At 48.3% G+C, this 21,017-nt stretch overlaps 1 protein-coding gene across 1 annotated transcript in view; it reads right to left on the bottom strand.

Moving 5' to 3' along the window:
* Positions 1-21,017, bottom strand: part of CFH (complement factor H) — a 1,163,637-nt gene that overhangs the window by 237,500 nt on the left and 905,120 nt on the right. Inside the window, exon 19 of the mRNA XM_075322035.1 lies at positions 5,832-6,014. Coding sequence (XP_075178150.1) covers positions 5,832-6,014 — 183 coding nt within the window. The remainder of the gene's footprint in view (positions 1-5,831; positions 6,015-21,017) is intronic.

The following is a 21,017-nucleotide window of genomic DNA, read 5'->3' as shown; positions in this document are numbered from 1 at the left end:
CAGATGAAACAACCACGGACGACGATGGAGAGCAAGAAAGTCACAGGTGCCGGTGCCCTACATGCCCACGCCCTAGTGAAAAAGAGGAGTAAAGTAAAGGAAAGTAAGAAGTTTTGACCAGTTAAAGTTTGAAAAGTTTTGTTTGCAACGTTTAAGAAATGCGCCCACAAAAACTATTGTGAGAAATAAACTCTAAGGCTATGAACTTGCTATAGCCACAAACTCTCGCAGTGTAAATAGTTACACCAGTGGCACCACCACCAGGGCCAGCCTGTTTAGGGGCTTGGCTCGTCTGCAACCAGGGGGGCCCGTCCGTAGAAAAGGGCCTTGGCTCACCTGCGACCAGAGAGCACGCCTGTTTATGGGGCCTTGGCTCACCACCACAAAGAGGGTACCTGGCTAGCACCAACTGTGGAGGCCGTCTCTGCATCCTGCCAGAAGAGGCTGACGGCGCGGATCCACCAGGCCAGGTATACCCTGAAACCACCAGCCCATGAAAGCCGCCTCTACATCCTGCCAGAAGTGGCTGAAGCCGCGGCCAACGGGAGAGGAAGATTGGAGGAAAGGTCTGGGGAAACGGATGGCCCAGACCTGGTTACCAACAGGACCGGTGACCTGCCTCCTGAGAGGGTTTTGGGTGGGTTAACGGACTTGTGGGTGGAGGGTGGTGATGTCTGATACCTGGTGGTTTTAAAAATGTTTTACATGTTTTAATGTTTTATGCATTTTAAAATGTTGTCTTGCAGCCCGAGGACGTGCTGGTGATAACTAAGGGGGAATGTGGCGCCCCTGACCTGGTCAGGCACCACTGAGTACTGCACCCATGCTGGGGACAGTACAATACAGGTAATCCAGAAGGCTGACCGGGGTGTGGAACACAGGCGCATAGTGACCAGGTCTCACACATGTACCCATGAGAGGACCCCTGGGGATCCCAGGAGGGGGCAAGCCTTCACCTTCACTGGAATAGTGGAGGGGGTAGAGCCTCCATCTCCTCTCAAGGGGTGTGGTAGAGAGTCTGGTTGCTAGGTGGCGTAGGCAAGAACAGGAGAGGAGGGGCAGTGAGTCAGTTAGAGCAGAACTCCATAGGGCTCAGTGAGGAGCAGACCTGTGGGGCTGTTGCTGTCTAACAGCGCCCGCGCAGTGGCTACAGACGGGGGAGAACGGTCAACTAGGAGTGCTACCTGAAAGCCAGCTTCAGCTAGAGAGTGCACGGAGTGGGAAGTAAGGAGACTGCTAGAGAGCACCAGGCCCAACCGGGCGGCAGATCCCGAAGCGAAGATAGATCCAGCTTTCTTCTGCTAAACCTGCCGGTGTGGGGCTCTCAAAGCCCACACCACATCACCACAAAAGCCGCAGCCACGTAACCGCAGTTAGGGCCCATAGGTCATAGGAGGAAAGAGGCTGGAGTGGCCTGGTCCGGGGAACAAGCACACGGCAAACAACAAGGGGAGAGAGGCTGCAGCATCTTCCCTGGGTGACCCCCATAGGGACTCAAAGTCGGGGTCACCCCAAACCACCAAGGGCTAAGGAAGGCGAGTCAGTAGTCACCCTCATAAAGTCAGCCTGAAGGATACCTGGTTCCTACCTGGTTCATCTCAGCTACGCCCGGGTTACTCACCCTGCCACCTGAAGTGAGTAAAAACCCTGAAAGACATCCTGCCTGTGTGGTCATTCTGCGACTTGTGGTACTACAAACCTACACAGGGCCCTGGGGCTTGCCTCACTCTCAGGAGGCTACTACATCTAACTGCACACACCATCAGCCCCAGGCGACCCTCAACCTGCAGTGGCGGTCCCTACTGGCCGCAATACTGAGAGTGGCGTCACGATCAAAACCGAAGATTTCCTACCAGTGACGGAGATCCAGCTGAGTGGAGTCCCTGAAGGTATGCACCGATACAACACCCGTGGGGCTTCACATATTCGCAGGTGTTTTCTCCCGTGGGCACTTAACCTTAGGGGCACTTTGCACGCTATGACATCGCAGGTGCGATGTCGGTGGGGTCAAATCGAAAGTGACGCACATTCGGCGTCGCTGTTGACATCGGAGTGTGTAAATCGTTTTTGATACGATTAACGAGCGCAAAAGCGTCGTAATCGTATCATCAGTGTAGTGTCGAGCATTTTCATTATTTCGCTGCAGCGACAGGTACGATGTTGTTCCTCGTTCCTGCGGCAGCACACATCGCTGTGTATGAAGCAATCACAAACACATAAAAATACTTAGAAAACACCCTCAAAAGGCATCCAAAAAGTTACAAACAACTCAACACAAACACGGGAAAGTGACAAGGACATATACTCATGCGAAAACAAAACAGCTGGACAAGGAAAAAGAGGAGGAGACACAGATATATGAGTATATGCAAGGGAATATCGATGCCATTACTGTGCAACTTGAGTCCTGCTCATTTTAGGCTTCCAATCTGGATAAATTGCCTGAGCTCACCACGTACGCCTTGGGGATCTTGTCGCGTCCCGCAGCCAGCGTTCTCTCGGAACGTGTCCTCAGTGCTGCTGGGGGTGTGCTGACAGATAAGCACACGCGTTTGTCCACTGATATATGGACATACTAACTTTCACCAAGATGAACAAGTCATGACTCTGAGGACTTTTCTTCCCCTTTGTCATCCAGGGTAGGCGAAAGGCACGCGTATTTTTGAGAGCGATTCATGCAAAGCATCTTTTTCATCTTGAAATTGGGGGTCAACTGATGCCAGTGAAGTGGGGTGTGTGTGGCCCAATTAGTGGAAATGAGGGAGACTGTGGTTGGAGTCCCCTCACTGTGTTTTACATGATTTTCGAAGTGCATGACATGCCTAAGAGGTTTAGTTTCAGCATCTCAAACTTGTTGGCTACAGAAAGGCTGCCTTTACTCAGCTCTTAACTCATAGGCCCAATGATCAACAGGAGACAGTCTACAAGGGCCCACACACAGATGTCCTTTTTCTGAATAGGGCAATAGCACCTTAATAGCTCCATTGGTCCAGGAGCATAGTCCATCACGTCCTTAACCGATCAGCATCTCAGGTCCTTCATTTCTCCCCCTCCCCGCTTTGTGAAAAGCAGTCCCTATAAGTAGCGCAAAGCTGTCTGAAAGGTAGTTTCACACTCCCATGGAGCACAGTCCATAGTGACAAGAGCAGAGTTTTTAGATAAGGGTGTAGAAGCCTCTTGTGGCTCACAGTCCTGCAGTCCAGCAGGGAGGTGTGCAATGTGCACAAAACAAACTGGGAGGTGGAAAACAAAACAAAATTAGGCTATTGTTAGGTCCACTCATAACACTTACCTGCTACAGCCCTCAGGAATGCAGAATGGTTCCTCCTCTTCAGATGCAACAAGCACAACAAGGACTTAGTGTTGCTAACTCCAGCTTTCCACCATACTTTATACTGTGGCCTCTCAGACTCAGTTGTCTTTAACTTTGGCTAGTCTAACATACACTGTCGAGTAGGCTCTTTGGGCCACATATACTATGGCAGGTATACCAGCCCACTCCGACAGACTAAAGACTATGATGACAATACTGGAGGCCAAGGCACTGGATTTAGACTGCTGTTCTACCGGACAGTCAGACTGCTTCAAGGATATAGGGGCTGTTGTCACTTCTTTGGGGTGGAACCCTGTACTCACTTTTCCACAGACTTCGACCACTCCTCCCAGACACAGAGCTTTGTACAGCCAGGAGTGGCCGCCTTTGTCGTTAGTCCAGATATTGAGTCCCGATCACCTTGGGGAATTTCTGGCTCTAATAGCTCTTCTGGCTTCAGAACCTCATCCTGCAGCTGCAACAAGATTAGGGCCACATGCCCTTCTCGCACAGGCCACACTCCACACCGATCCATTGCCTGGCATCTCTGTCACCAAGATTATTGGTGCATGCATTGGGATGTCTCAGATCTTCCTGCCTATTTATCTCAATTGGCCACTGGTTTCACATTTTCACAGGAAAACGTGTTCTCTTCAGATTGGTATGTTTTATTGTCAGTCCATAAAAGTGGTGTAATATTCTGACAACAGTGTTAGCAGTGTCCATGCATCTTCCCAATGCGGTTTCCATTCCATATGAACACTTTCCATCAATTTCAGTGATTTTAATGAACCCCCCAGATATCCTGGGAGTGTCTGATGGAAAATTGACCGAGGTTCCCATTGACACCCATTATGTTTTCCATTGACTTCTGATTTGCTCGATTCGAGTACCAAGCATCCAAGCATTTTAGTGACGGCTCATTACTAGTAAACATGCATAATGCGTCTATATTTGCTTAAAATATATTCACGCATGCATAATGTGTATTTGTGTGGGTAAGAAATATAATTGAAGGTAATATTTATGTACTTTTAGAATGTCAATATTAACTTTTGATGTACACGTATGTAATTTTCTATTCATGTGGGTTTATATCCTGTGTACATATGTTTCACCCCTGAAGCTCAGTCGCCACATGGTACTGTATCGGACTTAAATTGCAATGCTTTGGACTCGGGTGATGAAGGAGTTAATCACTTACACAACATCTAGCTATGAGTCACCACTTACACATGAAGCCAGATAGTTTGGGGAATTCCAGGTTACCAGGGCAACAGCCACTAAGAGTCATCCCAAGGGTGGGGGCTGCCAGAGGAAGTGAGAAAACACAAAGAGTTTCTGGTGAGTCCACTCTTAAAGAGGAAGGAGAGTAAGGCTGGTCCTGGGGACGGGAGACTGGTGGACTTTGTCCCAGGACCAGGGGCCACAACACCGCACTGAGTCTGCAGGAAGAAGACTGGAATAGGGCGGGAGGCAACCAGTGGAGATGGTGAGACAGAGGAAACATGGTAGCTGAGGTCGAGCCTAACCGTTCCCACAGTGTCAGGGTGCAGAGCCCTTAGTTGGGGAAACCTTCATGGACGCTAACAAATCTGCAAGGGATGGGGATTTCAAGTCCCATAACCCACCACCCATTTTCCCGGAGCACAGTGACACATAGGATCCGGGGTCAGGATTACAGCCATGTCCCACGGCAGGGATCCGCGCCACCTGCACACGGGACGGGACACTTAACACGAACAGCGGGGTCACCAAGTTAATTCAGCCCACGGGGAGCCGCGAATCAGCGAAAGGAGGAACGTCTCACACATTTCCACAGACACCGGTGATTGCCTCCGATTCACCCAAAACCAGCTGGAGTCCATCCATGGCGATGGAAGGCGGCACCTCCGGGGAGATTTAAAAACTGTGAGTAAAAGGAACTTTGAAGTGCAGCCCCAGTGTTGTCCTTGTCATTGCCGGTGCCGCTCGTTGCTTTGGAGCCATCAGCCATCCCCATCGCCCTCATCCTTCCTGGGACTTGCTCCACCTGTGGGGAGCTGGATTATCTGAGCTGCATTAACATCAGCCCCAAAAGAGAGCAACATCTCGCAGCGGTGGCTAATCCCTAGCCGCACACCACGGGTGGCGCTGTAAAGCATCCCCAATTCCCATCAACACCGCTTCTAGAAGAAAAAAAAAGTCGCAGGAAGGGTCGGCGGCGGCGAAGGCCAAGACCCCAGTCCCCGCTGCAACCGGTGACGCTTCCAGGAACCCTTCGCCCTCCTTCCATCCCCCTACACCGTAAACCTTGCACCAGTCGGTTTGTCTTTTATATGTAGCCGACAGGGCCACGGAGCCATGTCAGGCCAGTCAGAGCAACCCCACAAAACCACTGGCCCGGTGACGAGTAACCCCTGAGGCCCATGGGGCACAACACATGTACAACTAACTTTATTACAACCCTAATAGTTATATGATTTAATTTCCTTCATGATGTTTTTGTACACATTTTGATAAATGATATTGAACATACCTAGACAAACTGGTGCTTCTCCCCAGACACCGTTCAAACACCTCACAATCTTCTCTCCTTTAAGAAGGTAAAAATTTGGGCATTTATACTCCACATAGTCATTAGATTTATAGCTAGTTTTTCTGATACCAATGGTGTCTCCAAATTGTACAGTTGGTGGTACACCACACTGATCCCCGATTTCTGGAAAAGAAAGGAAATTAAGCAAATTAACTAGGTGAATATAACAATGTTAAGCCACAGTGAAAAATGTTATAGTTTTCTCCTCAGTGCCACATAATTGAACTCAACCTAAATAGAACAAAACATCCCCAGTACCATGATAGACCATGATTTCGAATATTTAAAGGGAACCTGTCACCAGTTTTTTGGCCTATAAGCCGCGGCCACCACCAGTGGGCTCTTCTATACAGCTGCCTGGGCTCTTATTTACAGTATGTTAGGATGCTGTATATAACAAACAATTTATAATACTCACCTAATGTTTTACGGATGGACCTACTGATATGGTAAAAGATGAGAGTAAACCAATATCAGTGGTCAGGGTCCACCGTGCAGTGGTGGTAAACTGCAGCTGATAGAATAAGGTTCTACTGATATTCAACAAAGCCCTAGGTAATAATATACGCCTGTGTTACATGTCACACAGGCGTTAACGTAGGTATAATAAGTACTTAGAACCTGCGTGTGCAGTCTCTGTGCTCTAGGCCACACAGAAGCTGTAGCATAATATAGCGGGACCCTGTTAACTCACAGGGCCTGAAGCGGGTAATAATATATAAAGGACAGGACCCTGTTAACTCACAGGACCAGATATAGCGCAATGCTCTCCTGTGACTTCACAGACGTTAATATATGTTGCATACACAGTATGGATAGGGATAGGCCTGCAGAACACTACCCGTATTCTGCTAGTATATGCTCTGGGTATATGCAGGAGTGAGCGTGTATGCAGGATCAGATATAAGGACAAAGAGCAAAATTGCATAGTAAACTGCACATTTGTCTCATTCTGTGCAGTTTACGATGCAATTTTGCTCTTTGTCCTTATATCTGATCCTGTTTTTTACAGTTTGTCAACTTTTTACATTTAATAAAATATTTAATATTTCACTTTCAAATTTTCCTTGGTTTCGTTCTTCTTTTTCTCCTTCTTTAACATGTTTCATGAAGAATATACCCACTTTGGGACCACTATTTAGTGGAACTCTAGTGTATGATTTCTATTGTTATGGCCCTTTTTGCATTGTGCTTAGACACTACATTTGCAGATAAGTTTTTGGGGGGTTTGTCTCCTCTTTTCTCAGTGTGACGCAGAAGCTCTGATTTGACTAGGTGAGAGGTCTCTGACTGGCCATTTAAAAGGGAACCTGTCACCACTTTTTTGGCCTATAAGCTGCAGCCACCACCACCGGGCTCTTATATACAGCATTCTAACATGCTGTATATAATAGACCAGGCCGGGGGTATAACATAAAAAACACTTTATAATAGTTACCTAATGGTCATGCTGTGGATCTTATGGGCATCTCCGTTGTCCAGTGCCGGCGCTGCCTCTTTTGACCATCTTTGTTCTCCTTCTTCTCTAGCCGCGGTGCATGACAGGTCCGATGTCATACACACTCGCCAGCATTCAGGTCCTGAGCAGGCGCACTTTGATCTGCCCTGAGCAGGGCAGGTCAAAGTATTGTAGTGCACCTGCGGAGGATCGGCGAGTGACGTAGCCGCGTCATGCACCCAGGCTTCAGAAAGAAGCCGAAGATGGCCGAAAGAGGAGGCGCCGGCACTGGACAACGGAGACGCGGCTACGTCATACACACTCGCCGGTCCTGCGCAGGTGCACTACAATACTTTGATCTGCCCTGCTCAGGGCAGATCAAAGTGCGCCTGCTCTGGACCTGAATGCTGGCGAGTGTGTATGACATCGGACCTGTCATGCACCGCGGCTAGAGAAGGAGAACAAAGATGGTTAACCATTAGGTAAGTATTATTAAGTGTTTTTTATGTTATACCTCCGGCCTGGGCTCTTATATACAGCATGTTAGAATGCTGTATATAAGAGCCCGTTGGTGGTGGCCGCAGCTTATAGGCCAAAAAAGTGGTGACAGGTTCCCTTTAAGGAAGAACGTATTTCTTTATGGAGAGTACCAAGTTAGAGAAAGAGGAAATGTCTGCAAAAAGATATGCAAATGAACTTTTCAGAAGAGGACTTAAACTCTAGTGCCACTTAATGGAGTGAAGTATAGCATAACCTTCATTGAGAGATTAAATCAGTTTTATTATGAGGGACGGGACTGTTTCCTACCGGCCTGCCTTTTTCTTCAAGGGAATAATTAGAACAAATTGAATAATATTTTTTTTTGTTTTGCTTAGTACATGAGTGTGTGCGTGGATAATTTTACAAATGAAGAGCATCTTATGGAAACAGTATAGTGCGTCCTTGGCAAGAGGAAAAATATTCTAAAATAAAATTTGGGCTTGGTAAACCCACCAATATTTTACAGTGGCAAAAGTATACTTATAAGGGGTGACTAAGGGGTGTCTGACTAAGGCTAAGTTCATACATCCATTTTTTTTCCTATCAGGCACAATCCGGTTTGTGCCTGATGCAACGGATCCGTCTCAGATTGTGTAAAAACTGATGCGACGGATCTGATAAAAAAAAAAATGGATCAGTTTTTTTTTTTAACTTATAGAGAGAGAGAGAGAGAGAGAGAGAGAGAGAGAGAGAGAGAGAGAGAGAGAGAGAGAGAGAGAGAGAGAGAGAGAGAGAGAGAGAGAGAGAGAGAGAGAGAGAGAGAGAGAGAGAGAGAGAGAGAGAGAGAGAGAGAGAGAGAGAGAGAGAGACCCCATCATCACTGCACAAACACCGGCACTACCGCACGCATCATCACCGCACACACCCCGGCACTACTGCACGCATCATCACCGCACAAACACTGGCACTACCGAAATCATCATTACCGCACACGCCCCGGCAATACCTCAGTGACGTCACCGCTGACAGCGCGACTCCCTTCAGTTGCTACGTGGAGCTGATAGAGAGCGGCGGTGTTCTACTGCCGCTCTTGTCACCTTCATGTAGCAGAGCTTAAATCGTCGTGGGACCTCTGTGGATTACGTAGAACCTGGGATATTTGAGGATTTTAATAAAATGGTGAAAGAGGGTGTTCTTTTGTCTTTTATTCCAAATAAAGTATTTTTTGGGTGTATGTGTTTATTTACTTTCACTTACAGGTTAATCATTGGGGGTGTCTATTACCCCAATTGCCAACACACCAGGGCAATTCGGGATGAGCCGGGTAGAGTCCCGGGACTGTCGCATCTAATGGATACGGCAGTTACGGGCGGCTGCTGGCTGATATTTTTAGACTGGGGGGCTCCCCATAACGTGGGGCTCCCCATCCTGAGAATAACAGCCTTCAGCAGTGTGGCTTTATCTTGGCTGGTATCAAAATTGGGGGGGGACCGCATGCCGTTTTTTTAAATTATTTATTTATTTATTTTACTGCACGATATAGACCCGTCCACCGGCGGCTGTGATTGGTTGCAGTGAGACAGCTGTCACTCAGCGTGGGGGCGTGTCTGACTGCAACCAATCATAGGCGCCGGAGGGCGGGGGAAGCAGTGAATACGAGATTGAATAATGGGCGTCCTGGAAATTTCAAATCAGGAGAAGCCGCCAGAGCAGTGTGACAGCCGTGCAGCGCCGCGCCAGTGATCGGTGAGTGGGTGAGAGGAGAGTGAGTGAAAGAGTCTGAGTCAGTGAGTAAGTGAGTAAGTGAGTCAGTGAGTGAGAGAGTTTGAGAGAGAGTTAGTGATTGATTTTCTGCCAAAAAATGAATTTATATCACTTCTGCGCATGCTCAGAAGTAAAAACCGTAACCGATACAAGCTTCCAGCGTTTCACGCATGCCACCGTATCCGGCGCGCATAGACTTTCATTATGCACCATGCCGCACAGCGCCGCGCCCGGCACTATACAGTTTTTTGCCGCTGGCAAAAACGTTCCTCTCTGCGTTCTGTGAGGCCGCCAGAGTGACAATTTTTCCCGCATCCGGCAAAAAACGGATCAAACGCAAGTACATGCGGCACAATCCGGCGCTAATAGAAGTCTATGAGGAAAAACCGCACCCGGCGGCAAAAAGAAACAAATACGTTTTTCCCGCAAAGCGCCGGATTGTGCCGCACAGCAAAAACCTGATGTGTGAACATACCCTAAGAAGATATTTTACTTTGGACATGATTATTGGTTTAACTCTATATGCTGGTAGATGTATTTTGTGTCTAGTGGCAGAGCGGTGGAGTTTGCCTCGTGTGTTTTTCTGGAATATGGAATATGTGAAGCATGCATCGCCAATGTCTTGACTAAAGGCTGTTTTCATCTTTCTGACAGAGACAAATTTTACAATTCTGATTAGTGTCACTTTATGTGGTAATAATTCTGGAATGCTTCAATGGATTCCAGTGATTATTTTTTTTAGATATATATTATACTTCATGACTGTGGTAAATTTAGGTTGGATTTTTTTTATTTGTGAAAATATCAGAATTTTTGTGAAAATTTAGCAACTAATTAATTAACTAATGAGCCAGTATAACTGAAATGGTTATATCTGGAACAAGAGGATAGATATGGTAATATTTAGAGAGTAATAACAGCTTGATTAAGGGTTAACCCTGATTCGAAAGTGTTAAGATGTGCGGAAAATACTAACAGATAGGGATTTGATTACTTAAATGTGGTACATAAACCTGCCCAAAATATTATGTCATCTGACGGGCAGAATATTAATCTGCCACGTCTGATGTTACTCAGGATTACAATGGCGCTGCACTTCCGGATTCTTACACGTCCACTTATGATATGGAACGCAGAATGCGTTCCTCATCTAATGGGCGGTCTGCTGGTGTGGCATGTATAATGGTATTTGGAATCGCAATAGCGCCGCACTTCCCGGTTTGATACATCCGCTTGGTGTATGGAACACAAATGCGTTACATTGTACGTCATCTGATGGGTGGTCTGTTGGTGTGCTGCATGTGATGGTATTAGACATCGCAACAGCGCCGCACTTCCGGGCTAGGCACGATCACGTGTCATGTGGAACGCAGGTTCCACTACACATTATGTCAGTAGGTGGATGTCTTGGTGGGGAGTGTCTGCCGCCCACTTTCTATCTTTGGATTAACAGCCTGACACGTGAACAGGTGACTGATTGTGAACGGGACGTTGTCCCTCACTTCCGGAAGCGGTACATTTAAACCCACGAGTTGTGTAAGATTATCTTGCGGAGGATGGAGACACAGTGAGCCTTCTCTATATGGTGGGACCCTGGGACTTGGGACACTCTGATATTGCTCCCTGCACTTTAGATGTGCAGTTGCGCTCAGGACCTATGTGTCCTTGCAGGTTGAGCTATATTAATGAGTGAGAGTGAGAGTGAGTGATATACCTGGCAATTTTGCTTTTACAGGGTTGACATTGGATGAAAATGTGCTCCTTTTTAATAAGTTGAGCAAATTTTTCTAATCCCAGGATTGAATTAAATATTGATGGCAATCTTCATTTTATTTTAGGTAACAATACATTCCTTTTTCTATTTGATGTGGACCACGATTGGTTTATGGAATTTTTCCTCTACAGGTATATTGAATACATACAATTACAAATCTCCTTTAAGATATAGGTATTATCCGGATGAGGAATGCAAAGATGGTTCCTTTCAATTTTATTTTTTAGGATTGTCTGATGAGGTGGTGTTAATTTATGAATACCTTTCCTGGGTCCTTTATCACTAAAAAGGTAGATATTTCTACGCTTTTATGGAGTATTATCGATTATACTAGGACAGTACACTGCATGTTGCATTTGTAGGGTCTGCCATTTTTTGGATATTTCTGAGAACATTGTTTCTTTGAAGCAAGGATGCATTAGCAAGATTTGTTTCTTTGTGAGTTTTTTTTCTCAAATTTGGAACTCAAGAAATATAGTATCAGTTTAAATTGTGATTTTTGGACATTGAAAGCTACTCTTCTCTTTTTTTCAGGTGTCATCTCTATATATCCCCTGATGATCCCCTTTTCTTTGCGTTAGGAAGGGGGGGGGGGGGACGCGTCAGGAGAGTCAAGGGTATCCATTTGGTCAAGTGGACCCTTTGACTCCATTCCTAAAAATAGCTGATTGGTATAAAATTCCAGTCAGAGCAGTTAGAAAACCATATTATATTTAACGCAATTGTTGTATTGTGTGTATGTGGTTTGTCTTTCACCTTTTCTTGCACCTGTTTTGGTGGTGGTTATCGTACTAGTCAGTTATAGGGAGAGTAAGGGTCAGCCACCTGGAACGGGGGATGTCCAAAAAAAAATGACATCCTCCGCCGGTAGGAAGGATAAGTGAGGATGCATCCTAGTATCTTTAAGCATATTCCAGAACTATTGATATCTTATTACTCCTTACTACGTTGAACCTATATCTGTCTAGCACTCACCGGCACATTTTTTTATATATATATGTTGTTTGAAAGGACGCTTTGTGTCTATTTTAACTAGATTAAAAATAAAGTAACTTTTAGAGGTAATTATATATGGTGCTTGTTGAAGTCGCAAGTAGCCTTTGAGACCCGCACGGAAGCGGAATTAAGAATGCAGTTTTATAATTGCCGGCAGCGTCCACAGGACAGCATCAGAGACTACGCCTTGAGGCTACAAACAGCTTTGCGCACTCTGAGGCAGGTAGACTATCGACGAGCCCGAGTGTAACAAAATGCTGGTGGAGCAGTTCCTGCAGGGGCTGGGGTCAGCAGAGGACCGTAAGCAGCTGTGGGCAAATTTCGAAGTCCTAAAGGACCGGGCCATCAAGGCTTTACAAACCCCTGAGGCTAGTGACTCTGTAGCCTCATCCTGGCCAGCAGATGCCTCCCATCTGCTGGTGAAACCTCCTCTATTGGCCTTACCAGCACCTGCAGTGCCAGCAGCACCCCCTGAAACTCCCGGTGACCTGTCATCCCAAGTTCAACAGCTGAGCAAAGACGTCGCCAGGATCCTCGAGGCCATGCAGCACCAGCCAAAGACCAAGCCGGCGGACAAGATCCAGCTAGCCGACAGCCCTGAGGACGTCCCCTGGATGCAGAGAAGGAGCAACAACTGGTATGGATAGCTCATTTGTTACAGGTGCAACAAGACCGGCCACTACTCCCGTAGGTGTCCTTTAAATGAGCAACCCCTGAGGCCAAGGACCAATCCTCAGGAACAGATCCACAAGGCCCAGCTGATTGGCATGAGCGGTATGTCGGAGGCCGCCCCATCATCTCCCTCACCGTAGACTGGAACCTCGACATTTGCACTTCTGTATACTGGCTCACAGGTAACGACTATGCCCTATGTATTGTATAAGCGTTACTGGTCTGATGATGATCTCACCCCACCAGACTCTGGCATTACCATTATTGCAGCTAATGGACTCCCGATGACCCAAGTGGGGTTCAAGGAGGTAACTCTTAAGGTGGGGCGAGTGGAGCTAGAGCATCAAGGACTTATTGTGATACAGAATGATCCTAGTGACCGTAACCTGAAAATGGTACTAGGAACCAATGTTATTGAAAATTGTATGGGGGAGGTATTGCACTTATTGCAACAGCTGTCTGCCACAGCAGGAGTGGGCCAGCAGAAGGCTCTGCAACGTGAAATTTGGGCCCTCCTGCAGCGGCAACAGGTGAATCTATCTGGTGGAGAGATTGGTGGTGTGCGAGTGATGGATGTAGCACCTCTGGTAGTGCCTCCGCGAAGTGAGATGATCGGAGGAAAAAGAAGGAAGAAACCGGGCACAATTCCAGCCAGTAATCAACGCAGAAAAGCACCTGTCATGATAGGTAGAGGGATTCCTCCCACTAGCATGGAACTGCCAAACGGGGTGCACCGCACAGCAAGACTAAGAAGCAGTACAATATGAAAAATAAGAACGTAGGTCACTCACCATAAATAAGCAGTAGAAACTTGTATTTATTTATGGAGCAGGCATAAAAAAGGACGGATGGGAGAGGGACTGACTGCACGCGGACGACAGCTGTTTCGCACCGGCAAACAGCGCTTTGACAAGTTCCAGCTAGGGGACTTGTTATAGCGCCGATTGCCGGTGCGAAACAGCTGTCATCCGCGTGCGGTCAGTCCCTCTCCCATCCGTCCTTTTTTATGCCTGCTCCATAAATAAATACAAGTTTTATACTGCCTATTTACAGTGAGTGCCCTCAGTTCTTATTTTTTCATATCGCAAAGTGAGATGATCATTTGGTGTAGGGCAGCAGTAGGTACCCATGGACAGGATTATCAGGTAGTGGTGGAGCCCCTGCCTTCAGAACTCTGGCCAACAGTTTTGGTAGCCAGAGGAGTAATTGATGTCCGAAAGGGGAGAGTGCCCGTGAGAGTGATGAATTGTAGATTAGAGGAGGTTAAGCTACCCAGATATGCCACCATTGCTAAGCTATTCACAGTATAGACACATGCTATCCAAGCCGCTGCATTTCCCATCACTGCACCCCAACCAGGAAGTGACAGTTCATCAAGTCACTCAGAGGAGTGGTGTCGAGAACTACACGTAAGCACTGATTCCACACCTTCACATAACAAGGAGGGCGTCTACAGAGTAGTGCAAGAGTATGAGCAAGTCTTCAGTAAACACCCGTTAGACTTTGGGAGGATCAAAGGGGTCCAACACTACATCTCCACAGGTGCATACCCACCCATCAAAGAGAGGTATAGGCCGATACCGCCTGCACATTACCAGTGTGCCAAATACATGTTGATGAACATGAGGGAGGCTGGGGTTATCCGTGATAGTTGTAGCCCCTAGGCAGCTCCATTTGTCCTGGTAAAGAAAAAGGACGGCACCATGAGGAGGTGTGTGGATTACCGGAAGATTAAATCAGATCACCCACAAGGATGCATACCCTCTTCCCCGTATTGAGGAATCGCTGGCTGCATTGAGAATTGCAAATTACTTTTCCACTCTTGATCTCACTAGTGGCTACTGGCAGGTGTCCGTTGCAGAGGAAGACCGGAAGAAGACCACCTTCGCTACCCCGATGGGCCTCTGCTAGTTCAACAGCATGCCCTTTGGGTTGTGCAATGCACCAGGAACCTTCCAGAGATTGATTGAGTGTTGCTTGGGACATCGCAACTTTGAAACGGTTCTGCTATACTTGAATGACGTCATTGTCTATTCAAAGACATATGAAGAGCATTTGGAACATCTTGCAGAAGTCTTTGAAGCCCTCTCTAAGTATGGGATGAAGTTGAAGCCGTCTAAGTGCCACCTGTTGAAGCCCAAGGTCCAGTACCTCGGCCATGTGGTAAGCGCAGAAGGTGTAGCTCCAGATCCGGAGAAGATAACCGCCATCCAGAACTGGCCAACCCACACGACCATCAAGGAGGTACGGCAAATCCTGGGTCTGATTGGCTAATACCGCCACTTCGTCAAAGGTTACACTAAGATGGCAGCCTCCATGCAAGACATCTTTGTTGGACAAACCAAACATGGTAAAACCCCCGGTCTTCCATTTGCTTGGCGCAAAGAGCTAGAAGATTCCTTTCAGCAAATGAAGTCGGCCCTGACCGGAGAAGAGATCTTGGCGTAGCCCAATTACGGCCTCCCGTTCATACTCTATATGGATGCCAGTAATGTGGGATTGGGAGCTGTCCTGTCACAGATGTAGAATGGCAAGGAGAAGGTAATCGCTTACGCGAGTAGGAAGCTTTGCCCAACAGAAAGGAACCCTGAGAATTACAGTTCTTTCAAGTTGGAGTTCCTGGCACTCGTCTGGGCTGTGACAGAGATTTAAGCATTACCTAGCTTCTGCAAAGTTCACTGCGTACACAGACAACAATCCTTTAACCCATCTGGACACAGCGAAGCTTGGGGCCTTGGAACAGTGCTGGGTAGCTCTGTTAGCGAACTATGATTTCACCATAAAGTACAGAGCCAGTTGGAAGAACGCCAACGCTGATGCGTTGTCCAGAATGCCACATCTGTCCGATGGCAGGGTAGATGAAGATGAGTTGGAAGAAATTGAACTGCCTGCATTCCATCAACCTGCCGGTTTGGAGAGTACCAGACCTTACAGCAGTCAGCAGGAGGCAGCGTTCAACCCACTACCCAATCATGGTTGGCAGGAAGCCCAAGATAGAGATCCTGCAGTCCGACTGATCAAGACGCTAATTTCCCAGGCTGATTCCAGGATGGAGCCTACTGCACCGGCGGAGGCACAGAGGCTGTGGAAAGAGAGGGGCCGGTTGTACTTGCAGAGAGGCAAGCTGTGCAGAGGACTGATTAATCCCAAGATGCATGAGAGGATCTGGCAGGTCATAGTACCTAAGGCATATGTACTGATGGTCCTGGAGGCTTATCACGATGGAGCTGGACACTTCGGCTGGAAGAAATTGGAGATGCTGCTATGAGAACGCTTCTACTGGACTGTAATGAGAGAATCCATCGAAGCATGGTGTCGGGATTGTGGTCCCTGTGTGCTAAGAAGAAAGGATGGTACCAGTCAGAGGGCCCCGATGCAGCCGGTCGTTACCAACCAGCCGTTGGAGCTTGTCACTTTGGACCACGTCAAGCTCACACCAAGTTGAAGCAGGTATATGTATGCTCTCACAATAGTGGACCACTACTTGAGATTTATGGTTGTGGTACCCATCAAGGATCTAACAGCTCGCACTGCGGAGAGGGCTTTAAAGTCGCATTTCTGCCGACCGCATGGCTATCCAGAGAAAGCCCTCACAGACCAGGGCCCTGCCTTTGACGTGGAAATCTTCAAGTTCTGCAATCTATATGGATGCCGGAAGATCCGTACCACCCCATACCACGCCCAGACCAATGGGATGTGTGAGAAGATGAACCATTTGGTTATCAACTTGCTCAAGACTCTGCCCCTTGAAGAGCAGAATCAGTGGCCTGAGAGACTGCCCAATCTAGTGGATATGTATAACAACATTCCTGTCAGTTCTACTAAATGTACGCCTTATCTTATGAGGGCGAGGGCTGGGAGAATGCCGGTAGACCTGGACATGGATATCGAGGTGCCTGAAACCATCTCCCCAACCATGGACTGGAATTCCAAACGCCAGATGCAGTACAGACAAATCCAGGAATATGTGGAGAAGAACTTGAACAGGAGCAGGGAAAAGCAAGAGCAACACTTTAACAAACAGGCGAAAGCTGCCCCCTTTGCACTAAGAGACGTTGTGCTGAAGAGAAAAAGAAGACTGCATAAATTGGACAACCAGTGGAAGAGGGCTCCCTATGTGATTCAACCCTCTGACTCTGGTAATCAGAAAACTTACCTTATCAGCAAAGATCAAGGGAAAACCGCAGCTACCGTCTCCAGGGACCACTTGAAGTGTCCGGAACCCCTGAAAATCGTGGAAGTTCCCACTCCAGCCCCGGGGTGGAAAGAAGAAATGATGTGATCCACACCATCCTAGGTTATTTCCCAGCGGATTGGCCTATGCAAAATGGAGCAGTGATTGTTCCCGTTCTAACATTCCCACAACCTGTGGAAGACCCAGAACCAGAGAGGCCCATTGACATTCCACCAGTACATACACCTAGGGTTGCACCTGCACCTATGTCATGCCCCTGTAGGTCTCTACCTACTTTACCCATCACTAGGAGTGAGGAACCCCTAGATAATTCTACCCCACTGAGCCTAGGAGAAAGTGTAGGGTTGAGGAGGTCCACACGCCCTAACCTAGGTCAGCCACCGCTCAGATATAGGGAGTGATTGGTGACTGTATGCTCTTGTATATACAATGTATGTATATAAGTAAATGCTAATTAACTGTGTACTTTACCTCATTTATTAAAAAGATGAGTAGGTAGCGGATAACGGCTACCTTTTTACAGTTTACTGATGTTTATCCCCCTGTTTTAAAGATATCAATGGACCATGGCTTCAGGACTGGCGAAGCCACCCAAAACCTTTCTTGGGCCTTGTAAATAACCCCCATCTACCTTCTTGTTACCCCACCACCAGGACTGTAACGCCTCTGGAGAGGTTGGTTAGAAGAAGGGCCTGCGGTATAGTTGGCCGAAGCTCAGTCACTAACAAAATATGGTGGCAAACCTCCAGGCCAAGGGTTCCGGACCATGGAACTCTTGGGGTGGACTGGCAGGTAAGGGACTTTTACCCAGACATTCTGGTCACCCACAGGAACTCGGGACGGTGTGACACCTGTGACTAGCGGTGGCACCAAGGGTGGGTTCAGGCGTTTTGGATGGCGGATGAAAGGGAAGAAGGAGATGTTTGTTTGTTTATTGCAATGTTCAAGTGATGTGCCTCCCGTAAGGGATGAAAAGTTTTAAAATGTTTTATGTTTGTTACCCTTTTTCTGATTTCAGAAGCTTCAAAATAAACATCAGTGGCCAGACAGCCCGAGGATGGGCTGTATTCAACCAAGGGGGGAGTGTGACGCCCTGGCAAAACCACGTAGTCACAAAAGTTGTCTACCCTCCTTGTTACCACCAAAAACCCACACCCAGGTACAACACACAACCATTAAAGCCTAGCCACCCCCTCATGATAATGACACACCAGTGGGCGGGATCAGGCGGATGAGAACGCCCACCTAGGGGTCCTGAGGTGTCAGGGGCGGGAACACGGGAGCTGGAGTTCAGAGAGTGGACAGTGTGAAGTGTAGTCAGGGGTAGGGGCCCTTTGACTACCCGGCTAGGTGGCAGACTGAACAGGGCCACAGGTGACAGAAATCCGGTGTCGGGAGACCTTAACTGGACAGGGGCAGGGTCGTAGCCCGCCGGTGCCGACAGCGGGAATCCGGTCTGGAGGTCGTGCACAGACCGGACCCTGCCTGGACCCTAGGACGAGGAAGGTCGCATGCCCCTTGTTAATCAACCAGCAGAGGACAAGGTTTCAGGCCTTGTTCTCCAGAAGCCCAGAGAGTGAAATGGAAGCCCAACGTGGGGGATAGGGTGTCTCTCAGAACCCACAGAAATCCCAAGGGTCAGATTTCGCAGGCCACAGCTCCCAAACATACAAAGTACTGGTAGTGGACTTCTCCGTTCCAAGCGAAGTTGTGGCGCCCCAGGACCTGGTCGCCACAACAGCATTGCCCTCCCAAAGGGTTAATGCTGAGCCTGGAGGTAATGGGGAGGTCCATTGGCCAGCAAGTTTAACATGCAGCGCAGTTCTCCCTCCGGCCAGCAGGGGGAGCTCTGAACCTGGGATTCCAGGGAGGATTCCTTAAGTCTCACCTGAGGGAGGAAGTAGTGTTCAGTCTGTAGAGAGAAGTGATAGTGAGCAGACGCAGAGTGTGTTGTCCTATGGATCTGGGGCCTAGAGCTAGAGTAGCTTGGCCCAGGGAAGCAGGAGTAGCAGAGAGGCAGCGTAGAGACTCGGACATCGGAGTCTGTGGCCACCAGGGCTTAAACTACTCCCTGGTAGCCAAATCCGAAGGGCAGGAGAGCTGCAAGCACCTGGCCCATAAACATCCCGAAGGTACAGCTGCAGCATCAGGGCCCGGTCTGGACTCCAGCAGAGAAGCACCAGAGAGGGCCTGCGCAGCCTGCTACAGAGGGAAAGGGACGTACCATCGGTCCCAGCAGCAAAGAGGGCCATTGCTGGATTCAGAGAAGCAGGGTCCTATCATAACAAAGAAAAGTACAGGAGTAGGCCTCATACTCAGCTGGCCAGAAAGATCACCCCAAGTACTTCCAGGCCGACCGGATCCCCATCACCACCTGTAACGGTCTCCCAGGACTGGACTGTTCCCAAAGTAAAAGAGGAAAAGGTAAAGAGACTGTTTGTGCCTGGTTCTTTCATTGCCTGTCGGCCCTGCATCGTGTTAGCCACACAACACCATAGACTTTCACGAGCACTAACAGTGTCCCCGGGGCTCCGCTCCACCTGTGGGGAGCAGTACCACCATTGCTGCTATATCATCACCCCGGAGGCCTCACACAGCAGCGGCGGCTTAATAGCCGCAGACCACAGGTGGCGTCACGAACACAAACTTTATTCATCAAGCCACATATTCTACTGACACCCACCAGGGCCACGGAGCCGGGCCCAGCCACCACTGACTACCACCGGACTAGTCCGGCCCGGCACCGGGTGTCCCATAGCCCTGGGGTGGGCGAGTCAAAGTCATCCGACAGAAGGGACAAACACGGAGTGCAGGAGGAAGGGACACCTGTTCACTAACCCGGGTGTGGGACCCGAATACACCCTCCAACGGCAGCCGGTCACTGGCAACTTGGTTTACCACTGGACTTGTGTGAGATTACTGAACTGTGAGTACACCATTGACCCCCGGTCAGACCCGGCATGCCACCTCCAGCAGCCATTACTCCTATGTACCGACCATGGACCCTGGGATTAAACGTCCCCTACCCGTGGAGGGGATCCCATCTTGCTGCCCCACTACACCAGCCCAGGGCGCCCCATCACCAGGCAGCGGCGGTGTCACCATCCCTCACCGCAACACACTGGTGGCGTCACCGACACAACAAACCCCCTGTAAATATTCCCCTTTCCGACGGTTGTGAGGACGAACGGACGTGCGAGCCCGGGTCCGGTCACCACTCGAGCCACAGCAGCGAACCCGGATCCGAGCAGGCCCAAAGAAGCAGCAGCGGCCCCCGCCCGCAACAGAAGCACTTGGAGACAGAGTCTGCAGGACGCGTCGCGGGACCTGTAAGTATGATCATAATTTTTTTTAATAACGTGCTTTTTTTTTTTTTTTTTAACAACCCCTGGACCCGAACTGTAACACGAACTATAACACGAACGCCCCAGAAGGCACGTGTTCGGGGTCGTGTGCATGAACACCATGTGTTCGGTACGGACCCCGAACTTTTACAGTTTGGGTTCGCCAATCCCTAGCCCTGGCTAAATAGAAAAAGTGCTCATGCCTATTTATAAAGTGCCAAATAGTGTTTAAAAAACAGGGCCAATAAACCAGGGGGCTACTTATCATTCTGATGTACAGGAAACAAACTTCAAGCCTTTCTTTGGTTTTAGAATCTTAATCCCCATAATAAGGTTGTGTAAATGAACATAATCCAGGTGGGGACCTTACTAGCAATTCAACAGAGGCTCGTGCAAACTGTGGAAATAATAGTAGCATTACAGACAGACATACAAACCACAAAGAACATACAAAACAGATAAA

The sequence above is a fragment of the Anomaloglossus baeobatrachus genome, chromosome 8 (assembly GCF_048569485.1).
Source record: "Anomaloglossus baeobatrachus isolate aAnoBae1 chromosome 8, aAnoBae1.hap1, whole genome shotgun sequence".
NCBI lineage: Eukaryota > Metazoa > Chordata > Amphibia > Anura > Aromobatidae > Anomaloglossus > Anomaloglossus baeobatrachus.
The sequence above is the reverse complement of the archived record's forward strand: the minus strand, read 5'-3'. Positions and strand labels throughout refer to the sequence as shown.